The sequence below is a fragment of the Labeo rohita genome, chromosome 8, assembly GCF_022985175.1.
Source record: "Labeo rohita strain BAU-BD-2019 chromosome 8, IGBB_LRoh.1.0, whole genome shotgun sequence".
NCBI lineage: Eukaryota > Metazoa > Chordata > Actinopteri > Cypriniformes > Cyprinidae > Labeo > Labeo rohita.
The window spans coordinates 24129890-24153824 of NC_066876.1; the positions used below are offsets into that span (position 1 = coordinate 24129890).

Consider the following 23935-nt stretch of genomic DNA (forward strand, 5'->3'; position numbering starts at 1 on the left):
TGAGTATGAACTGTTTCTTTAATTGCATGGTAAGAAAAACACTGTTACGAGGTTAGAAGCCAGAAGCAAACGGAATCGTTTCATTTGTTCCAGTGTATATTTTAAGGTATTCAGCAGGTAAAAGGCATTGTTCCCATATTGCGTAGTCAACATGGCACGAATCTAATCACACAAATAGATAAATACTAGCCAAAAGAGAGGGAGAGAGAGAGAACTCAATTACCCATCTTCTTCTCTTTCCTAACTACCCATCAAACGTTTCTACCACAGAGGAAGACAAGTTTCACAGCACAGATATGGCAGAATCGTATTAACCACAGCCAGTGATACAGACCTAACAGTCCTAAAGGCAACAGTTTGGACGGAAGCATATATGATATATCCTCCATGAAGGCATTTCATATACAGTATAACAGTGCGCAGACGGTAATGCACAGGGCGGGAGGTCCCAAGTCAACAGTTCTACAGCGTAACACAAATGCACAGACGTAAACTGCTTCGGTCACTGAGTGTTGCGTAGCTGGTTGTACACGTGCTCCAGGATCTGTGCGTACGCCTGGTCTTTGGGTGCGTGGCCACTCAGAGAAGCCTGAGGATGAAAGAAAATGAGCATTTCTTTAAATATTGCTAGCCATACTTTGCTGTGAGGTTATCGATAAAGGCACTTACTTTGCATAACAGATAAAGACAACTTTAAGACATTTGTAGGTTGATTAGTAGTGTACACTGTTAAGCATGAAAGCCTGTTTCCACCACAAAATAAAAAAGGTAATTGTTACTTTTTATCTCACAATTCTTTTTTCTTGCAGTTCTGAGTTTACATCTCACAATTCTGTTTTTTGTTTCTACCATGTAAAAAAACAAAATGCTAATCTTAAAATTCAAACTTTTTCAATACAAACCTCAAATTCAAACTTGCAATTCTGGGTTTAATATTTATATGTACAATTCTAGATTCATATCTTGAAATTCTGCATTTGTATCTTGTTTTTTTTTTCAGAACTTCAACAAAAAAGTTTGAATTGTAAGCTGAATTGTAAGTCCCAAGATGTTTTTGATAAATTTGGGACACAGAAGGATTCAAGTGGGACTTAAATACGCCATGGAGGAATATATAAAAGATATTAAAACAAATATATAAAATACAGATCACAGTGCAAACGGGAGAAGCCTCACGTTACAGTTGTCACGACTGCAATGACAACATCCCGGATCAACACTGTTCATGTACCACAGTATAAGATTAAATTAATTTAACCACTTTAATATGGAGATGCACTGAAATATAGACCTTCGTTTATGTGTTTTTGACCTATACTGTACATGACGTAAGAACAGTTCGCTATGTAGGTTTGTACATTAGCGTGAACTCACTAACCTTAACATTAGCTAGTTTAATCCAGAGATACAATGCTGAAGCACAAGATGACATTAACGTCCTGCTTGATGATTCAGCAGATGAAAATTGTAACTTAATGAGAGTATAACAATTTAGAAAATGAACGTTTTCGTCTTCATTGTGATTGGGGTTGAATGCTTAGGGACATTTTGCTCTGTTTTGGTTGAGTTTAGGAAATGGAATCAAATAATTTCCATTGCCTATGCTCCCAAGATAGCTGGAATTAGTGTTAGAAGTACCCCAGGCACATTGTTTTTCCATTTTTGTAGCATAAACACCAACAAACTGATGAAAGCTTTGGATCTTGCAATATTTCTCTGTGGTGCTGAAACCTAAAGATGTCAGAGTCTGGTCCCCATGCAACATGTCCGTTCAAGGGGAGGGGCTTACTGATAGGCCAGTTAAGTCTGTGCATAGGCACTTTAAAGGTTTGTTTTCAGTCAGACTGAAGCAATAAAAATGTTAAGTAAATGCTTTGGTCCTCCTCAAATTATACCAGTCATTATACTAGTCCGATTAGGGGTGTCTCATATTCCGTTAGACACGATTAACCGATCTTTGTCAACTGGTGGAGATTTTGGATTTTGTATCGCGGTTACACACTCACGTGAGGTTGCTGTGCTATGTGGTCAGGAAAATTAGTTTGCATGCATTTTCAAGCATTGCAGATTAAAAAAAAGTGATTTAATGAGTTATTTTTGTCGATTTATAGGTCTTGTATCAGTCAAAATGCCCGTCTTTGCAAGTGTCCTTGTAAACACAGTTAAGTTAAGTCTTAACTCAAAGCAAACAGCTGAGAAAGAAAACACATGTAAAACAGTATATTGGGTCCAGTAAGCTCTTAAAGTGACAAAAGTCTAATATTCAGGGTTCCCAGGTTTTCACAACAAAACCCGCCCAATTGCATTTTGGGGGGATCCTTGAGTAAAAATCTTGTTCCGGTAGGTGAAATATTTTTTTTGGTGGGGTTCCCCTGGTAAAATTCGCATTCCAGTGGCTAAATATCACGTTATTGGGGTCGCTTTAACCGGCAGACATGGAAAACAACTCGTGGCAACAGTGTTAAAATAGCACAATTCCACAGGAAAACCATGGACTTGGCAACACTCCTACTATTCCTGCTGTCTGTCATTCATGTTAATCAAACAACAAAAAAGAGAAAATCTTTTACTTCTTTTCACTAAATCACCTTTGTAACTTTAATAAAAAAAATATTTAATTTACATTGTGAAGGATATACAGTATTTTTAAACATTTGATTACTTTATACAATGTAGCATTGTATTTATTACAGTAGGAGGTTTTTTTTATCCTATTGCTTGTAATTAGTTTCTTAGGTAATTTACTTGTCTTCAGTGAGTGTTGAGATTTTATTTAAAGCAAAAAAAAAACACATTGTGATATATAACGTTACTATGAAATAAAATTACGCATGTCGTGATTATAATATTTTCAACATATCATCCACCCCCTAAGTCTGATCTTTAAGTTGATGATCATCAAAACATGATCAAAACATTTGTATGAGTTTGAACAGTCTGCTTTGTTGACACTATAGTGGCACTGGAATTACAAACTTTACCTTTAAGAATATTCTTAATGATGTTAATTGTAAATCATGAAATTGATAGTGTTTTTTGTGTGTGTATGAAGGAGAGAAGTTGACTGCAGACCTTGATTTTGTCGAGTATTGAGGTATTAGGACTCCACATCTGACTGAACTGCACCAGGTCAGGAGCAGACCGATAAAACTCCACCAAAAGCATCTACACGCAGAGACATAAAAAACAGGACGCATATCAGTCTAAGCTTCTCCCAAGACTTTGCACATCAGACTAATTCTACAAGATTTAATTTAGACACTGGTTTAATCTAATCTAGACTGAGGTGTTATCTATAGCTGCAGGAAACTAAAGAGACGACTATTTCCGAATCAGAAATAGAAGTCCCAAAATGGACATTGCTGCATAAATATAACATGCTAGTTGTTATCATACCATCTCGTTGAGCACGTCTGTAGTGAGGAAGTTGTCTTGCACATATGTGACCTCTACCGCCACTGGGATGCCGTAATCATTGGGTCGTTGCTAAGCAGAAGAAGAAAATAAGACCAAGCTACTAGCAAGCTACAAATTGTGCAGAAAATGTCTAAGAGCAGTTACCTCAGGAGGGGGAACTACCCAGAATGGTGTGATGGTGGATGCTACACCTTGGTTGCCATGATAATAGGGTCCTATAAGTGATAGACAAATAAAAAAAAAAAGACGCAGATTATTCAATAAAAGTCGGGCTGTGTTGTGTAATGATCATTTGTGAAATCCATCACGCACCACAGATAATCCCCAGACAGGGCTGGAAGCCATTACTGCTGCCTTGTAGGCGGAGCTGGTGATCCATCTGCGAATCGATGTCCTGCAGAGACGGAAGGGCGGGGCCTCGTGGGTGACTGTGATACCATCCCACCAATGACAGCCCCCGCATGAAGAGATTTTGGCAAATCTGCAACACATTTAATAAGGTAAACTTCTCAGACTTTTGTTTTTATAGCTAACAAAAATGTTTTTTTTTGCAGACTAACCTCTTCTTCGACAGCTGGGGCGGCATCTTTGTCTGCCAACCGTGTACGGCAAGGGAACGCCCTCAAGACTGTAAGCACTGAGGAACATGAAATACACATTTTGAGTGTTTCTAACCTCCAGTTTGCTGTTAGTTTGCACAGTAGTTAGAAAAATGATGGCACTTACATTGTGAGTTTGTGTCCCATCGGCCTCCCAAATAACCCACCACCTCACTTGTCGTCAGGTGACAGTGAAAATCCTAAGAATAGAGGTGGGTAAAAAGGTTTATATTGGCTACAACTGATTTTCATATCATCAGTATTGACTTCAATCTTTGTAATATTATAAATCCATAAGCACTTCATACCATAAGCAGCAGAACATTGCTGGACACTGCTACATTAAAAGGCTGGAAACGGTTGATCGCAGAAAAAGCAGACAGTTCTACGAGAGTGTGCGGATCCCTGTGGAGACAAACACAGGATAATTCAGGTATACTACTGCTTAAACGTTTAGGGTCAGTAAGAACATTTTTGTTTTGGAAGAAGGTGTCTTTAGAAAGTGTATTTATAGTACTGTCATGAATGCATGTCGAAGACTGACACGGAAGAGAAGAAACTGTTAAATAAAGTCCTTATTTTTGTTTCCTTTGCACTCAAAAAGTATTCTCGTAGCTTCATAACATTACGGTTGATCCACTGATGTGACTTTGACTATTTTAACAATATCCTTACTACCTTTCTGGGCCCTGAACGTGGGAGTTGTGTTTCTGTCCATGCAGAGTCAGAAGGCTCTTAGATTTAATCAAAAGTACCTTAATTTGTTTTTCAAAGATAAACAAAGGTCTTACGGGTTTGGAACGACATGAGGGTGAGTAATTAATGACAGAATTTTCATTTTTGGGTGAACTGTTGCTTTAAGGACCTCAGACAGGTAAAAATGGTGCATTAAATTTCATATAAAACTCTAAAACTGCTGTATAAGAAAAGAAACATTACATTTGTAATATAATAATTACCTTGCAGCATCTCTGGTGCCAAGAGTGCAATACCTGACTGGAATTCTCTCTCTGTCTCTCCTCTGCATCAGGCCAATGTCTGGAGGAGCAAAAAAAGAGCAATAACATGTATGCAACATTCTACAGAGTTGATGCAAACTGCTGTCCCACAAGAAGTATTAAAATCTTAGATGTTTTCTAAGATCCTTCTATTATCTACTGAAACACAATCATTTAAAATACACTGCCCTCCAAAGGTTTGGAAACACCCCTGGCAAAGTGTGGTTTTGGATCATATCAGCATAAATCCTTATCATTTTTTGGTGCAAATACATTGAAGTAACTTGACATTATCATTGAAGACCAGCAATAATAATTTTCATTTTGATTACATAATAATGGCAATATATACATGTCAAAGTCAGACATGCCCCTTTGCCAGCTGTGATGCCTGGTTACTGCTTTAAACTTGGCCCAGGTTTTTAAAAGATTTTTAAAATAGCACCTTAATAGCTTCATCAATTAATTACCAATTAAGTTTAGAATACAATGAATTTAGGCCCAGATTATGCAGAGCTGGAATAACTGCTAATGGTGGATATTTTGAAATGTAATTTTTTTCTATGTATAAACTGTTTATGTAATAAAATATGTTTTCGTAGTTTGTGTTGTCCCTTATCAGTGCAAAATTATCACAAATTAAAATGGGACAGCCACTTTTCAAACCCTACTCCCTAAATTTCAACTAATGAAAATATTGAAATAATTTTTGTATTTTTTTATCCATTGTTGTTTTTAAAAGTATCTTTTTGATTCTTTTAAAAAATGTTAAAAGTAAAAAAAAAAAAACTACACCCCTGCATTTATGATCAGGAAATATTCCCGTGTCTCCCTCTTTCATAACTACAAGGTGTCAGTAGACATAGGCCCCATCATTTTGAGGTAAATGTGTTCAGGAGTCTGAAAAATCTCTAATTCAAAGTGTGCAATTAAGCACACTTTTTTGTGAGTTATTCCATTGGTTTTTATATGTGTATTACTGTTCAGAACTGTGCTAGCTAACCATGTGCTGATTAGCATCTTTGAGGTAGGTTTAAGTATCTAAAATTGTCATTGTTAAAACATGAGTTTTTTGAGTGTTATTCCATAAAATTGTCACGACCGAAACATGTCATCATTATTTCTGTAGTGACAAAAGGGAACACAAAATCCCTTATTTGGGGTAAATAAACAAAATGTTTAGTACAGTTATGTAATTTTTTTGTAATTTAGTATGTTTTAGTAGTGTTTTAATATGCAAGTTAAAATTCTGTAATGTGATGTGGTCGCTTTCAAAGCATTACTGTCAATAATGTGCAGTCACGACCTAAACGGGATGTTTTGTCAAATTATCAACTATGTTGTTAGGATAGTTTTTGGTTTAATGTATGTTCCAACTAACGTATCCTTAACTTTGAAATCAGTATGATCAACAAAGAAAAATTGGATTCAAAATACAACAAATCTCATAAATTACACTTGAAATATTGTTAAAAATGTAAGTTTACCTGTGAATAAAATTTTACTAAAATAGCAAATATATGTATTTACAAAGCAGATGTAAACAAAATCTTGACAGGTCAATATAACCCTTCTAATTAAATTATACATTACTGTGTTTCTGTAGTGACACATTTGGGAAGAGGACAAATATTCCAAAACTTTCTGATAATACAATATGAGAATTAACTGCACAATTACTAGAAATGTGTACCTTGGATATTATAAGTCACATTTTTTCAAGACATTTCCTATTCTGGCTTAGGACCAATTCTGTAGAATGGCACATGTAAAACAGGCCAAGTCATCTTTACTACTGCCTTTTCAGGTGTTTTGTTTTGATATGAGGAGTCTAGATGATTGTATAAAGTGAAGCTGTTTCCATGTAATGTTCATGTTTATGTAGACAACAACATCATACCGTGCAGCTCAGGTCTGGACTTTTTATTCTTGTCCTCTACTGGCACGGACGTTTTCCCTTCCTCTTCGTCGTCATCTCCCATCTCATCATCTTCTCCTTCACTTATTAGACTCTGAGGTAAACAAATCAAACCATACACAAATTGCTAGCTGCAACTCATTTATCACCTTGTGAATTCTCAGTACCTATTTATTTTCTTTTGACGTTTTCCTCCATCACTCACCATGTCAGCACTGGGCTGGTATTTGTGTAGCCATGTGGTTTTGTACTGGACCAGTTTCTGTCCCCGGTAGCGCACCGAGGCCCAGCCACAGCCAGACTTCTTGGCTGGGTTCACCAGACGCTTACAATGTGTTGCCCAAGCGCTTGGAGAGTTAAAGATCTGTCCCGTCTCCACCCAACGAATCTTACCATCATTCAAAAGATCTCCAACAAACTTTTTACCCTGTGGAGAGACAGACAAACACAGTCCTTACACTTGAGCAGAGAAGTATTAAAGTCAAAGTTCACCCAAAAAGCCATAGAGCCTAATGACAGTCATAGTCACCATTCAGCTTCATTTTATTTCAGTGGTTTTATTTGAATCTTTTAGATGCTATGGGCCCCCAAATGTGATTATCACTTCTTAAAATTTAAAAGGAAGCTATTTTGCAATGCATAAAGACAGTTTATAGTGTGAAGAATCAACAATATATGTGACCCTGAACCACAAAACCAGTCATAAGGGTCTTTTTTTTTTTTTTTGAAATTGGGATTTACACATCATCTGAAAGCTAAATAAATAGGTTTTCCATTAATGTATGGTTTGTTAGGATGGGATAGTATTTGGCCGAGATGCAACAATTTGAAAATCTGTAATCTGAGAGGGCAAAAAAATAAAAATATTATGAAAATCGCCTTTAAAGTTGTCAATGCATATTCAGAATTCAAAATTAAGTTATGATATATTTACAGTAGGAAATTTACAAAGTATCTTTATGGAACATGATCTTTACTTAATATACTAATAAAAAAAAATGAAAAATTGATCATTTTGACCCATACAATGTTTTTGTGGTCCAGGGTCATATATGTAAAATATTATTTGGAAAATATTTGTATTACGTTTCACTATCTGTACTATTTATGTAAATGCAATGTTTATTATTTATTTAAAATGCATTTATTTTAAGACATTTTTGTTTAATCATTTTATTTTAATCTTATTTTTACACTACTTTTCTGTAACTTTTCCACAGAACCCCTAGTCATCTCTTGCCCCATTTTTGACTAGTTTTGGGTAAAAATGTTAAATTAATTGTTAAATTTCTTTAACAATACGTAATAGCCCTAATGATGTAATTTCTGCCCAGTACCAGGTAGTGTATGGACAAAACACCATCTCCAGGCTCCACAAGACCGTCTTTTAAGAGAACTCTCAGTGTGATGCCTCTCCTGGTCAGGAGGGAGCCCCTCCCAGAGGAGGCCCTAAGATCTGCATCTTCGGCCCCGCTCAACTCCTCATCCTCTTCATCCGCTCCCTCCTCGACCACCTGAGGAGATGAGGGTGGCTCTGAGCCTGAAGACAATCAAGAGACAGAAATACTGAATTAATACAGGCAAGAACGCATCATGCATATTTATTAAGCAATTTCAATATTAATGAGGTGAAGTCACATCTAAACCCTTGCAAAGAGACTAGATAGGCATTCTTTTATTCAAGGAATTGAAAGAAAAATCACATTGGTTGAATGGAAAATTCAATTTGGTAACATTTGATTGAAAAATGACAATTTTACGTCCTTAGAGCAAGTTAAAACAGTTTTTAAATGCAATCTCACAAACTTGTACATCGTAAAATGATAATGTCCTTTGAAAAAAAAGTCTTTAATTGGGACTCTAGACTCGCATGTGGGAAAAGATGTCTTTTATTGTGGGACAAAAATGGTAAACACAGCGAAGCGCACATCAGGGAATCAGCGAGCGTCCGCTGCCATCTCCATCTGAAGCTTTTTTCAGAAATTGAAACAAAACGGTTCTAATAATTGTGTCGAGAAACGTTTCGTCCTTCGCGTGTTTTGTTCTCGCTCCTCACCGCAAACCCCGCGGCCTAGTAATTATTAATTTCACCCGCTTATTAAAAAAATCACTATTTTTTTTTAATTCTCACCCATTTCGCGATAATCGTCGGAAAACGCTTTGACCTGAAACTGCTCCACAGACTGATGTGATGTCTTTCTTTCCGCCACTTCAGTTCGGCGGTGTTAATGTAACACTTCTGTGCGGACACTCGCCACCAGGCTGTTATTCAAAAACATAAAATGAAGGCGTGTGTGTGTCTGCAGTGTAGTTTCCTTGTGTAGTGTTTCTTTAATGTCAATTCCCCTCCCCTTTCTCCCTCCTACCCGTCATTGTCATTTACTCCCCTTTATAAATTAGCGGTGTTTGTAGTGGTGGTAGTGTCTCCAGCACGGGGGGATGGATGTGTTTTGCATTGCTCTTACAGCGGAAGACGTATGTGCGGAAATATTACAAGTGAACTGGCTGCCATTGTTTGCTATTTTTCTGTTTATATCAGTTTAGATACAGTTACTAATGGCCCTGGTCCACGGTCAAATGAGCAGTCGACTGGGACCCAGCAGTGGACAGATGGTTTGTTTGGGGAACATGCGTAAATAACATAGGATTTACGGTAATGAATGGAAGGCAGTGTCTACGTCTGACCGCTAGATGTCATCAAAGAACAATGTGTTATTCCAGTGCATATTTAAATTACCATCAGCCCAAACCTGAAATATTTAAGATAAAAAAAAAAGATCAGTTTAAATTATGCTATCTTAAATCAAACCTCAAACTGCCTCAGATACTCTGAGCACATACAATATTTATTTTAAACAATCATAACCCCTTAATGACATGAATCAGGTTTTCAAGAGCAATCTCTTTGCGAACCTAATGGTACATAATCTACAAACATTAAAGTACAGTGTCATACAGTACAGAGAGAGAGAGAAACAGTAATATACATAACCAGTCAAAAGTTTTTGAACAGCAGGATTCTTAATGTTTTTTAAAGAAGTCTCTTCTGCTCACCAAGCCTGCATTTGATTGATTCAAAGTACAGCAAAAACAGTAATGTTTTGAAATATTTTTACTATTTAAAATAAATGTTTTCTATTTGAATGTATTTTAAAATGGAATTTATTCCTGTGATTTCAAAGCTGAATTTTTAGCATCATTACTCCAGTCACATGATCCTTCAGAAATCATTCTACTATTCTGATTTGCTGCTCACAAAACATTTATTATTATTATTATGATGATGATGTTGAAAACAGCGTAGTTTGGGGGTTTTTTTAGGTTTTTTTGATGAATAGAAACTTCAGAAGAACAGCATTTATCTGAAATAGAAATCTTTTGTGACATTCTAAATTACTTTATCATCACTTCTGATCAATTGAAAACATCCTTGCTAAATAAAAGTATTAATCTGTATAATTCCTTTCCCAAAAAAGTTATACTTTTCAATGGTATAGTGTATAATGTTTATTTCATAAACAAATACGTTTAAATATTGATAATAAAAATAATTAATGTTTCTTGAACAGCAAATCATCTTATTAGAATGATTTCTGAACGATCATGTGACACTGAAGACCGGAGTAATGATGCTGACAATTTAGCTTTGATCACAAAAATAAATTACATTTTAAAATATATTCAAATAGAAAACAGTTATTTTAAATAGCAAAAATGTACAAAATAAAAAATAAATCACAATATTACTGCTTTGCCTGTGTTTTGCATAGGCTTGGTGAGCATAAGAGAATTCTTTAAAAAAAAAACATTAAAAATCTTACTATTTAAAAACTTTTGACTGGTAGTGTGTGAAATGTAAATATATAAATATATAGCCTATGTTACTGTTTTACAGGCACACACGTGATATACAGTACTATTACTTAAAACAGTATGTGTGGGTGTATGTGTTATTACTGTTTGATAAATACAGTGAATAATTCCATTAAATGGAATTTGCTAGGATTTATGTATAGTGACCACCTATGTACATTTTTGCGTGTGTGTCTATAAAACTGATTTAAAGCATTTTAACATAAACATTCAGATGTTTTTTTTAAGATCATGAGAAACTAATTTGATAGTGTATCTATTACACATAGGGGAGAGTGGGGTAAGTTGAGCCAGTGGGTAAGATGACCCACCCCCTGTATCTTGGCAACTGTACACTTTTACTGTCATGTGACCATGTATTTTGGAACCACCCATCATTTCTGCCAGACTGTGAAAAGGAGAAACACATGGGAGGAGTGTAAGGCACCCAAAATAATCTTTAAAAGCAGTTACATCACAGCAAATTTATTCAGGTCAGGATATGACGAATATAGATGATTTGGCAACACTTTAAACCATGCAAAACATTTAGCTAAAAAATTTGCCTGAAATTATTTATTTATTTATTTTTTAATGGCAGCTATGAGGCGAAGTGAGCCAAATGCTGTGGGGTAAATTGAGCCAGCATTTTTAGTTTGCCCCACCATAAGGCATTGAAATCAAGGTAAATCTCTTAAGTATAAACTGGTATTTTAAAGTAATACTATCCAACTGGTTTAGTTTATCATATATATATATATATATATATATATATATATACACAATACACATATTATTTGTAGTTTATTTGACGGGGACACTGTACAAGTGCACCAGATCTTTGTCTGATAAGAACCAGAAAATGTTTTCTTCACATTATAATCATATATATGTTTCCACCAATAGTCTCTAATGGCCTGTATGACACTTAAGAAAAGCTACCATACCAACAATCTTTTGACTAAAATGTTTACTAGTTTCAGTGACAAGTATTCCTTCATTCTTCATGTTTTTGTTTAGTCTGTTTTGGGAAGGTTACAACATTGGTGTTGTAACATTATTTTAAAAATGCAAACAATTAAAGACTGAAATTTGAAACTTCATTTGGTTGGTTTTATGTTGTCACTTAAAAAAAAGATATATGACTGTTTGTAAACTGAAATATGATTATTAAATTCGTTTTTTAAAAGAGGTCAATTATCTTTAAAATTTCACATGGGTTTAAATCAGATGGTCAGTTTACACCCAGATGGTGCATCTTACCCACTGACTCGGGTCAACTTACCCCTAACCAAAGGCAAACTGAGCCACAGGAACACTTTTTTATATAAGAAGCCATATTTTTAGAACCCTTTGTCATAGGTCATTTAAAATGACAGGAAACATCTTCAGGATACCTCGTTGTACTTCTGCCTCATTTTTCCTTATCTTAAGGACCACGTAAGTAAAAGTAAAAGGCCCATCTTACCCCAGTTTCTCCTACAGGAAATCTGCTGTAAATAGGAAATCTTGGAATAACCCCAGATTGCTTAGTGACTAAGCCTTCTGAAACTTTCTCTATAATTGTTATCAAACAGGTCATTTTCCGTAAGCGTTTTGGAAATTGACGTTACTTTAAACCGGGTATTTCCCCATATGCTTTCGTCTGTATGCCTACAGGGGTGGTTATTTGTCTGCAGCAAGTTTTACACTTCTTCTCAATATAGGCGGGACCTTTGTGCCTTCCGGCAACCCTCAAGCGCACCTGACTCACCTGTGTACAGGTAAGGGGGTGGGGGACTAGAATGACAGCACGTAGATCTCTTCAAATAGGCATTTGACGGCGGATGTGTTACTTGCAGTCTGCGTTTTTGTTCGTCACTAACTTTTAAAGCGTTAGCACGTAAACTCTATTATGTATCTGAAAGTTCAATAACACATTGAACGCGCAGGTGGACATTAAAGCGTCGTCTGTCAAATACTTGAACGGTTTTTCTAAGAAGTTTGCAGCTGAGAGAAGCGTAATTTATGGCAGCGGCAAATCGCTATAGACGAGTGAAATCTCAGCTGCCAACATGCTATTACGAAGGCTTTCTGGAAAAGAAAAAAATCAAAGACAAGGTGAGTCAGTGTGTTTATGTAGTGTATTCGTGCGCGGATTATGTTTAATCCACCATTTAGTTTCCTCAGTCATTGCTACTGAGGAAAAATCATAAGGAAGTAATTTCTTTAAGTAGGATTTCCATCTGGATTATCTAAAAAGTGCTTGTGGTGTAAGATGTTGTCAGCAGGGTTGTTTTCACCTACACCTGTTGCTGTATCTTTATTATTTGTTTAGCTTAAGTAGTTTGGGTTAAATATGGCGCGAAAAGTAAAAAGGTTTTTTCCTTAATAAACGTTACTTAATCAGACGCTGAACAATTTAATCAATTTGTGTAACCCATTTAGTCAAATGTATTATTATTTTGTTTTAAACGGTTCATTATTACCATTTAACTAGTCTCTGGTTTGCCTAAAAAGAATGAGCTATGTAGTTAAGCAGTTGTGCTTCAGTTAGAGTTTAGCAATAACCGGGGGTTATTATCTTTTACGATGTCACACATTATTAGTGTTACTGTAAATTTGCAGCGTTTATCCCAGTATTTCTGTAGGGTCATCACTTTCTAAATTCAGTTTTCACAAACATTGATTTGAATTCTTTCCTGGTTAATCTTTAACATATCATGTTTTGTGTCTATAACTATGTATTAAACCTACTTGCATGTAATTATCTGTAGTTGCCTGCTGGGGAAAAATTGTAAATGTACATCTTGGTACTTTAGTGGTAATAATAACACGTTATTTTATTTTATTTATTTTTTTCTCCTTACCCAAGTACCCCCAGTCATAATGCTAACCCTGACCTTTGTGCATTTTTGAGCAGTATTCATGGACACAGCCTGTTCTATTCATTTTTTGTAATTTTTTTTTATTTTATTCGGTTATTCTGTTTATTTCAATGTAAGTAAATTGTAATTACACCTAATATAAGATGTGACAAGTGATCTTGAAGAAAACAGGAGAAGTTTCCTTTTGTCCATCAAAACTGCTACGCAAGTGTCTGTCGCAATATGGAAACTCTTTTCCTACAAATGTGGAAATGTCAACAAAAAAACTGGTCTGGTGGCATACTTGCCTGCAGATCCAACACTACAGATAAAAGATTTGCATGTAGTGACAATGGTTTTAGTAAAGACGGATTTCTTTCATTTTAGATATCATGTCTTAGATTACATTCAGCTGGTAGAGGTTATCACCACTAACCTATGTGTGAAAATTTGGTCTTTTATTTTTTCAATATTTATTGCAGGTCAGCACAGGGTAAATATTTTGCATCTTGACAATACACCGTCTTGGTAGTTTAGGATTCGAACTAACGTTAGTCTTATAACAACCTAATTTCATGTCAACTGGTTAAAATGACTATAAAATAATCTAATTCTGGGTCAAGTCTTGTTTCTGAAGTGTTTTTTTAATGAAGAAAAGAATTTTCTGTTTTCTTCATTCTTTTCATTCTCAAAAAAACTGATTCAGTCTTTCCACAAATATGTATTTTAAGAACAAACTCAACCATTGTCAAAAATGTCAAACATGCAGTTTGTGAAACCACACAATCTAGACTTAAAAATCTAATTTAAACCTGGGAATACATAGAAATGTGATCATGCAAAATTAATAAGGAAAATTTCAGAAAATGTTTTTATTTTAAGTAAATGTTTATTTTTCCTTTGCACAGATGGGTCGTAAACTCTGGACCAGTTTATGTGGCAATTCACTCTTTTTCTACAATAACAACAAAGACAGTGTTGTAAGTGATTTTTACAAGCTGCCTTTTCAATTAAATTTTACTATGTAGCAATGTGTGTGCATTTTCTAACATGCATATTTGCCATAATGTATTCAAATGCAAGCTTGCAGGCCTGAAAGCTGTTTGATTCTGTAAGATTTTTAATGTTTTTTTTTAAAGAATTCCCTTTTGCTCACCAATCATCAGCATAGTCAGCATAACCTGAAAAAAAAATCTAGCTATTTCCAACATAATAATAATAATATGACCAGCAAATCAGAATGATTTCTGAAGGATCATGTGACTGGAGTAATGATGCTAAAAATTCAGCTTTGAAATCACAGGAATAAATTACATTTTAAAAAACATTCAAATAGAAAACTGAGAGCAACAGTGGAATAGTTCAAAATATTTCAAAATCTTACCGTTTTTTTGCTGTACTTTGGATCAAATAAATGCAGGCTTGGTGAGCAGAAGAGACTTCTTTAAAAAAACATGAAAAATGTTACTGTTCAAAAACTTTTGACTGGTAGAGTATGATTGTCTGCATATACAGTAGAGCAGATTATTTGTGCATAAACTGTTTGCTTGTGCTTGTCAATACAGTATGTGGAGAAGCTGGAGCTCTCTGATCTCGTCACTGTGACAGATGACAGCGGTCGCGACCGAAACCTGGACGCTGCGAGTTTCACTCTGCACATGAAAAATGAAGACATCAAGATGACTGTAGGGCTTCTCCCATCTCTAATCTTTTATATACAACTCTGCAAAAAAAAATCTTGACTTTGATTTTACTGCAGTGTACTTGCAGCTGTTTAACCTCGAGTTATTTAAATCTCATAATACACAGGCACCCATGATGGATTTTTCCTCTGTTTTCTCAGGCACCCAACCTTGAGACCCGAGAACTCTGGAAAGGATACTTGCTCTCAGTTTCTAAGGTTAGTTTGGCTTCTGAAAAACATCTTTAATATCTAATCGAGTCTAAAATCTGTTATAAATGGAAAAAGAAAAGTTTTTTTCTTTTCATGTAAAAGAAAGATTTAGGATTTTGAATATTATTCATATATTTAGACTTTTACAGAGCTCTGTTTGCCAAGTAAACCCACTTTGCCAAAGTGAAAGTATAAAGACATCACTAGAAATATAAAGGTACAACATTTAGAGGATATGTCCTTGTATGCATACACACTAGCTATTAAATAACTAGTTATCAGATAACCCTGAATAATTTTATCAGCATTTGTTCAGACAAGGTACATTGACCTGTATGGCTTGGTTTAATTCATGTATACAGGCAATTGTGCTGTGATTTCTGATACTCATGCTTCTTAATCTCAAAGGCTATTGTTCACTGTATCAGAGAGTTTTTTTTTTTTAATTGCATTCATCTATGTTATGAATTGTCTGTACCTCTGTTTGACTATAATTGTTTTGTCAGTATGGATCACAAGAAACAGCCCTATGTCATTATAAATACAAAATAATAATTCTCATTGTTTCTGTCCTTCAGTTATCTGTACCAGGTTCTCTGAACCTGCTGCCTGGCCAGATTCACTCGATGAAGGAAATAATAGAGAAAGAGAAAATAAGGCAGCGGCTTCTTTCATCTCCACCATCATCCTCGAGTTCTGACTATTATATTACTGTACAGTCAGACATGCCTTCGTAAGTTAAAATCACTTGCTTTATAAATAATATAACATCAAAGGTTACAGTTGAGGTCAAAAGCTGACATCCTTTCAGAATCTGCAAAATGTTCATTATTTTACCAAAATAAGAGGGATCATACAAAATGCATGTTATTGTTTATTTAGTACTGACCTGAATAAGATATTTCACATAAAAGATGTTTACATATAGTCCACAAGAGAAAATAGTAGTTGAATTTATAAAAATGACCCTGTTCAAAAGTTCAAAAGTGATTCTTAATACTGTGTTGTTACATGAATGATCCACTGCTGTGTTTTTGTTTAGAGATAGATGTTCATGAGTCCCTTGTTTGTCCTGAACAGTTAAACTGCCTGCTGTTCTTCAGAAAAATCCTCCAGATCCCACAAATTCTTTGTTGTATCAGCAGTTTTGTGTATTTGAACCTTTTCCAACAATGACTGTATGATTTTGAGATCCATCTTTTCACACTGAGGACAACTGAGGGACTCATATGCAGCTATTACAGAAGGTTCAAACTCTCACTTATGCTCCAGAAGGAAAAACCATGCATTAAGAGAAAATTAACATTTTGCAGATTCTAACAGGGGGATGTAAACTTTTGACTTCAACTGTAAAAGTAATGTTTGATGTTTAAATACTTTCTCCCAGCTTAATAAGAAGGGACAACAAACCAAATTGATGCAACTGGTTGATATGCAAGTACCAGTTTGGCAGAGCAGTGTCAGTTGGGGAGAGATGTGAGAAAACTCTTAGTATTTTTGACTGTGATGCATCAGTTACACACTTAACCTTTAATGATCTATTGTTTTGTCAGTCACAACATTTACATGCATTCCAAAATGTGTACTGACATGCATTTCCTTTGCCATTGAACGTGAAAATACACTGTTATTGGTCATGATAGACAATTTTTGGTGTTCATGTGAAATAGTGCTGGGCAATATACTGGTTCAAACAGTAAACCGGTTTGAATTATGCAGATGGTATGAATAAAAAAAAAAAATACACAGAGGAGATCCCTGTTAACTGCATACACTTATGACTAATGGTTCGAAAACCTTTTGAACTATTAATAACACTGGGCAAATAAACCAACTGTAAACGGCCGTTAACAGATGCTAAAGTCAGATGCAAGAGGAGACAATACTGTAGCAGGCAGATCAAGTTCACTGTTTACGATGCACAAAATATAGGAAGAAAATTCTAAATACTGAACTGGGGGTTTATATGAATGAATCTGTATCTGTCTCTAAGCTTAGGTGGTATTTTCTTTCCATCTTACCTCCGTATAACGCATAGTATTTATAGCAGCACTGCTTTGTTTACAGCGGTAACCAAGGAAAAACTGTATTTCTGCTGTTCCATAAGCGCCACCTGCTGTCAGGGAGTGACTTTGTGTCTAATTTAGCACATCTTCTGTTTTTGTTTAATTCAGATGTTTAGCTAAGCTCAGACTATTCTGTTTTTGCTTTCAATTTTGAAATTATTCAATCTAATTTACATCAACAGATGCTCATGCTATATTTAGCATGTTTGTTTGGATCGGGATTAAAATAAAGTGCTTATGCAAGTGTTTCATGCATTCTGTTTCATAATAAAGACACAGTCAGGGAAAAACCACGGTAGACCATCAAACCACCAGAATCCTTAAAAAATGCCCAGCACTGTGTGAATAGTGAATTAAATGAATTTAAATAACCTTTGCTGTTATGTAATAATACAATGATGCTTTATGCAGTATGTAATAATGAAATAATGCTTTGTGCAGGTGTTATCATAATGTCAGTCGTGTCGAAGCTGAATTCTTACTGGAAAGGAACGCTGATCGAGGAAACCTACTACTGAGGCCGGGTCGTGATGGCACGTCTTTCGCACTCACTACGCGCCAAGATGTTAACGGGTAAAACGCACACACTTTTGTCTGTAATCAGTACAGAACCATGTTGAATACTAGCCAGACAGCTTGCAAATGCATTATCAGATGTTGCTGGATGCACTGGAGAACTTCATTTATTGTCTTTTATCTTAATCATCTGAATTGCTGGTTGAACTTGAACCTTAGACTTTGATCCTCTGAATATAGCATGTTGTACAATAGTGGGGAAGTTCTGCTTTAATAAAACAGAATATAGCTGTATTAGTTAAAAATGAATATATCTTGTGCCCTACAGACCAGTATTCAGACATTATCGTGTGTCCCGGAGGCACGAAGGAGGATTTACCATTGCCCTTGAGGCTCCTGTAAGTAATAGTTTATGTTCTTTCATTACTTCAGATTAAAAGCCTTTGGTAAATAATAGATTACATTCACAATATGCCTGATAAAAGCTTGAGTGTAATAGACTCAGTTCATAAACTTGTAATTTTGTGTGAACTCTGAGCTCTTGAGAAAGACACTTTGCATTTGAGTGTTAATGCGTGATTGCTCTGAAAGCCAAGAGGAAGTTCTGATAAGAAAAAGTTTTATGGGTCAATGTTGGGAATTAGGTGTAGTGGATCAGTACAACTCATGTGTTATACATTAAACCTTTCTTGGAACTTGCCACATGGTTTTTAGAAACTTGTGATACTGCTCTATCTTTACGTTTATCTTAAACCACACCCTAGAATTGTCAGTTTATGATCTGAAAAAAAAATGCATTTACTGGTATCATACTGCAGTTTTTACATATTATAGGATACGTGTGCTTTTGTGCGTTTAGTGATAAATGCTTCTCTAGTGAGCAAACGTACTGTATCGCCACAATCAAATCATTTGCTCTGGTATGTGCATTGATGTATCAGACAATGTGAGTGTGTTAACATACCATGTTCATAAACACACAGATCACCTGTGAGACCCTGCATGATGTGGTTAACTGCATGCTGGAGAAGACCAATGGGGTTTTGGTGCCTCTTCTGATGGAGGACTTTTATGCAAAATGTATCAGTAAGAGACTATTTTAATAACATTTTTCCTAAAGTAATTAGGAAGAAACTTGTTTATCAGTATGAATCATACATTTAGAAAATGTTTACAATGAATGATGTGTAGGAGAATGATTGACACGCTGACATGAACTATTCCACTGTTGCTTTCAGTTTTACTTAGGTTTTTAAATATACTTTTATATTGCAATAATTTTACATTCAATCTTCAAATTAATGTAGAAACAACGTAAAGACAGTATATTTTTAATACTTGTTTAATATTTTTTATGACTGATGGTGAGTATCACTGATTAAGTTACAGATAATTTCCTCACCCCCTTGTCATCCAAGATGTTCATGTGTTTTTTCCTGTAGTCGTAATGAAATTGTTTTTTAAAGAAAACATTTCAGGATTTCTCTCATATAGTGTGCTGTTAAAATGCAGCTTTAAAGGGCACTAAGGCAGCCGAAGAAAAAGGGTTTTTATCTAGCAAAACGATTGGTTATTTTCTAAAAACAATTATAAATTATATACTTTTTAACCTCAAATGCTCATCTTGTTTAGCTTTGTGTGTACTCTGTGCATTCCGGTTCAAGGCAGTTAGGGTAGATCAAAAAACTCCCATCTCATTTTTTTTCTTTGAGAGCTACGGCTGCTGAATGTGACGCGGATCTGACATGCATACTTGTAGTTTCATTCACGCTTAAAATGAAATGATACAGGCTAAAATGCACACCACCACAGGCACAGTATAACGGCTGACAGGACAAGAAATTTTTTTTTTTACTGACATGCCCTGACAACATCTCATCTGACTACAGTTTACTGTTGTTCTACTGAAGCTCCCTCATCACTTGTGGCTTTCCCGCACTTGTTTGACTAGCACCTGGCACTGAAGTGAAGTTGGAGTGCACGTCTGAAAAGCCTCCCATTTGATATGATCATAAAGACATTCTGCGACTAAATAAACACACTTCTTGTAAAGAAAAAAGAGACAGAAGCAGCAGTTGTGAGTGGGGTGGCCAACCCTAGTCCTGCTTCTGCGTTAAATATTTTTGATGCTGTTGAAAAATTAATCGCCTGCGTGAATGTGCTAATTTTGACAGCACTACTTAAAATTAAAAAATTAGACATGGGTTTCTAGTTAGCAGACATTTTTTTCTTTGCTATTTGAACATATGAAAATACATAGCACAAAACGTTTTTTTTCCAAGAAATACAATCAATTTGAGACAAAACATTTACAGAATGAAGTCAAAAGGTGAGCTAAAATGGTACTCGTTCATTATGAATATGGTTTGCATAAACTCATTGGTTGGGAACTTGTTTGTTTGGTAGCGTGTAATAATACTTGTCATTCCATCCTAGAGGAAACTGCTGGTTTTGGTTCTCCCTTTTTCTGACTTGCATAAATGCTGGCATTGTTCATTTTTGTTGGTTTTAAAGTTGAATGTTAGATAATTGACAGGTACATTCTCCACAGAGCAGGGCAAAATAATTATTATAAGTGTTAAAATACAAGGAAAACAATATCTGGCAACCTCATGTGGGCCTGATTAATACTATTCTTTTTTTCTCTTTTTCTGTCTCTCTTTCAGCATTTGCTGAAACTGATAAGGAGAATGGTGAGAGAAGTGTGCAATGTTCTAAAAGCAGCTCACCAGTGCTACCCCCAAAACCAGGTAATACATCTGTAAATCATCTTTAAACACCAATACATACTGTTCATGAACTCATGTGTCATTTTAAACACATTGTATTGGGTTTAATAAGTGTCTAATTTAAACTGACAGCTCTACTCTTAGTAGTAAATTAGACTGGTGCCAGAACTGAAGCAGCTTTTTCACAGTGAATGTGGTCTCTTTTGGTATATTTATGCTCTGTTATAGCATAAACAGTTTTGGTTCTCTCTTTTTCTGGCTTAATTAATGCTGCCATAAGAGAAATATCATGCTGGCCAGTTTAATAGGCCTGATTTATACTATTCCTGTTTTTTCAGCATTTCTTGATTCTGATGACGAGAATGGTGAGACAATTGTGTGTTGTCCCCAAGTCCCTTCGCCTACTCCTCCAGTGCCACCCCCAAAACCAGGTAATACATCTTCAAATCGTCTTTAAGCACAAACACATACTTTTAATAAACGTATCTATTATTTAAACATATTGGGTTTAATGGGTGTTTGATTTGAACCGACAGCTTTAGAATGCATGCAATGTAATGTGACTCTTTTGATTTGCATGTTCAGTCCCGAGGAATCAAAGATCCAGTTCAGATACAAACACACGTGAAAGAATCTACCTCAATGTCCCAGGTGATGACTGTGAATTGAGGATTTTGCCGTTCTTTAGCTTTTGTTTAATGCTTTACGGTTGATTTACTTTGATTAACTGTTATAAATTGTGTTTCTAATGCATGTTGTTGATCTTCAGCTACTGTATGTTTGGTTTTCCAGATGCTGAAGATTATGTGTTGGATGAGGCAGCAAATAATCCACCTCCGGTCTTCCCACGTCTTCCAGGTAACACCAATAGCCCAATGTCCCAAATTTCTAATTTCCTTGTTTGTAAGAGTTGCCTTTGTGTTTATTTAAAAGCTTTTGGACAGTAAGATTTTTAATGTTTTTAAACGAGTCTGTTCTGCTCACCAAGCCTCATTTATTTGATTCAAAATACAGCAAAAGCAGTAATATTGTGAAATATTTTTGCTATTTAAAATAACTTCAAGCTTTCTATTTGAATATATTTTAAAATGTAATTTATTCCTGTGATTAAAGCTAAGTTTTCAGCATCATTGCTTCAGTCTTTAGTGTCACATGATCCTGATTTGCTGTTGAAGAAACATTGTTTATTATTATTATCAATATTAAAAACAGCTTAGTACGTTTTTTTCAGGATTCTTTGATGAATAGAAAGAGCCAAAGATCAGCATTTATCTGAAATAAAAAGCTTTTATAACATTATACACTATACAATTCAAAAGAAATGATAGAAATTAATACTTTTATTTAGCGAGGTTGCTTTAAATTGATCAAAAGTGATGATAAAGATGTTTATAATGTTACAAAATATTTGTATTTCAGATAAATGCTGTTCTTCTGAACTTTCTAATAATCAAAGAAACTAAAAAAAATTCTACTCAGCTGTTTTCAACATAATAATAAATGTTTGAGCAGCAAATTAGAATATTAGAATGATTTCTGAAGGATCATATGACTGGAGTAATGATGCTAAAAATTCAGCTTTGAAATCACAGAAATAAATTACATTTTAAAATATATTAAAATAAAAAACAGTTATTTTAAATAGTAAAACTTTTTAACATTTTTAACATTTTCTGTACTTTAGATCAAATAAATGTAGGCTTGGTGAGCAGAAGAGAGTAGTTTAAAAACATTAAACATCTTACTGTTCAAAAACTTTTGGCTGGTGGTGTATAAATAAAATGATGCTGTGTAATTTATGTCATTATCTGTTAACACATTACAGTAAGGGTTAGTTTGTTAATGATACTATTCAGTGTTACCTTAATATTAATATTAACAATGGGTAATATATGCTGTAAAAATATTTTGTTTTAACAGGACGATATTTGCCGCATCAGAGTTCAATGCCTCAAGATCTAAACAGCAGTTTTGGTGAGTTCAGTGTGTATTTTTTTTTTTTTTTTGAGAGAGATTGTTGTCTGGGCTGATGTATTACTGATATCTTGAGTGTTTTAATGATAAACGGCTTTATACCTTTAGCCAGAGCAAGTATGGCGTCTCTTTGGTGCAAATACTAAACATGTATCTCAGCGCAGTGATCATTTCCCCAGTGTTGTTTGGCAGATTTCTGGATTTTATTAACAATTTCAATGAAAAGCAAATGCATCTTAATGTTTTCTGTTTTAATGTAGATGGTGAAAAAAAAGCTTTGGTACCTCCTGGCTACCCTAAAACAACTTCCCGGAGCAACAGTTTGTCAAGCAAGCCAAAGAATTTTCCCAAGACTGGGAAAAGTGTTGACATGAGTAAGAACAAGTTCACTATTTGAGTCTTTAATTTTTAAATCAGAGCAATATTTACGTCTTCTGATATCCGTAAATTTATTTACTGCACCAAATCCATAACTCTCTTTGGTTTTGTGTTTAACAGATGAGCTCCAAGAGGCTCTTAGAAGGAGACAAAAGGAATAAATGTAACCTCATTAGGATGAAGATGATGATGATGATAAAGGTTTCATTGTGGAACAAGGAATAATTCCTTAGTATTAAGATTGTCTTAAATCTACACCAGCAGATATTTGGATATGCAGCTGGATCAACAAATAGGCCTTTGAAACAAATTTTCTTTATTGATTCTTTCAGCATTATGATGTATTAGTTATCACAGTCATTTATTAGACTAACATATCAATCATAATGTGTCATTGCATAGCTGCTGACTGTAAATCACTACTGTTGTTTGTGTAGGTTGATGTACTGTTGATTTATCACGTTATTTAGATGAAGTCACATATACATGTTTGTCTTTAATTTGTATGTGTCAGATAGCTGGTCTATGTGTCTTTTCTCTGTCTCTGATCTTACAAAACTCAGGCTTGCTGTAAAAATCACTAATGGTTGTTAATAATATGATAATCTATATTGTGAATACAATGTGGGGAAGTTGCAGGTCATCTTTCACCAAATAGAGAAACAGATCATGTTTTTCTGTTCCTGTTAAATAAGTTTTATACTATATATATTTCAGAACAATACATTGATTATGAAAAAATGTACCC

General features: G+C 34.9%; 2 protein-coding genes across 5 annotated transcripts; one reads left to right on the top strand and one right to left on the bottom strand.

Moving 5' to 3' along the window:
• mpnd (MPN domain containing) lies at positions 1–9247 on the bottom strand. Its single transcript, XM_051116812.1, has 13 exons — positions 9064–9247; positions 8270–8472; positions 7138–7359; positions 6915–7026; positions 4976–5054; positions 4325–4421; positions 4144–4216; positions 3978–4054; positions 3730–3898; positions 3562–3632; positions 3397–3486; positions 3073–3165; positions 1–589 (listed from the first exon to the last, which is right to left on the bottom strand). Exons 1-13 carry the CDS (start codon positions 9065–9067, stop codon positions 503–505), a joined length of 1377 nt encoding a protein of 458 aa, XP_050972769.1. The 5' UTR covers positions 9068–9247; the 3' UTR covers positions 1–502.
• On the top strand, positions 8382–23932 carry stap2b (signal transducing adaptor family member 2b). Of its 4 annotated transcripts, none has more exons than XM_051116817.1 (15): positions 8382–8512; positions 14539–14610; positions 15196–15315; positions 15474–15530; positions 16103–16257; positions 18032–18163; positions 18435–18504; positions 19090–19192; positions 20773–20856; positions 21174–21266; positions 21421–21486; positions 21628–21693; positions 22756–22809; positions 23070–23183; positions 23308–23932. In XM_051116817.1, the coding sequence occupies exons 2-15, from the start codon at positions 14539–14541 to the stop codon at positions 23346–23348; spliced, it is 1227 nt and encodes a 408-aa protein (XP_050972774.1). In that variant the 5' UTR covers positions 8382–8512; the 3' UTR covers positions 23349–23932. The 4 variants fall into 4 exon arrangements, with proteins under 4 accessions (XP_050972774.1, XP_050972771.1, XP_050972772.1 ...); XM_051116814.1 differs by lacking the exon at positions 8382–8512 and adding an exon at positions 12553–12884 and having other exon boundaries at positions 19090–19186; XM_051116813.1 differs by lacking the exon at positions 8382–8512 and adding an exon at positions 12555–12884.
• The last annotated feature ends 3 nt before the right edge of the window (positions 23933–23935 follow it).

Bases quoted from the DNA above. Each gene is read 5' to 3' on its own strand.
- mpnd (XM_051116812.1), bottom strand. The intron at 5,055-6,914 runs GTATGATGTTGT...TTGCTCCTCCAG, and splicing joins GTCCAGACCTGAGCTGCACG to ACATTGGCCTGATGCAGAGG. The intron at 590-3,072 runs GTCTGCAGTCAA...TTTCATCCTCAG, and splicing joins CAATACTCGACAAAATCAAG to GCTTCTCTGAGTGGCCACGC.
- stap2b (XM_051116813.1), top strand. From the start codon at position 12,792: ATGGCAGCGGCAAATCGCTATAGACGAGTGAAATCTCAGCTGCCAACA. The intron at 21,267-21,420 runs GTAATACATCTT...TTGCATGTTCAG, and splicing joins AGTGCCACCCCCAAAACCAG to TCCCGAGGAATCAAAGATCC. The intron at 21,694-22,755 runs GTAACACCAATA...TTGTTTTAACAG, and splicing joins GGTCTTCCCACGTCTTCCAG to GACGATATTTGCCGCATCAG.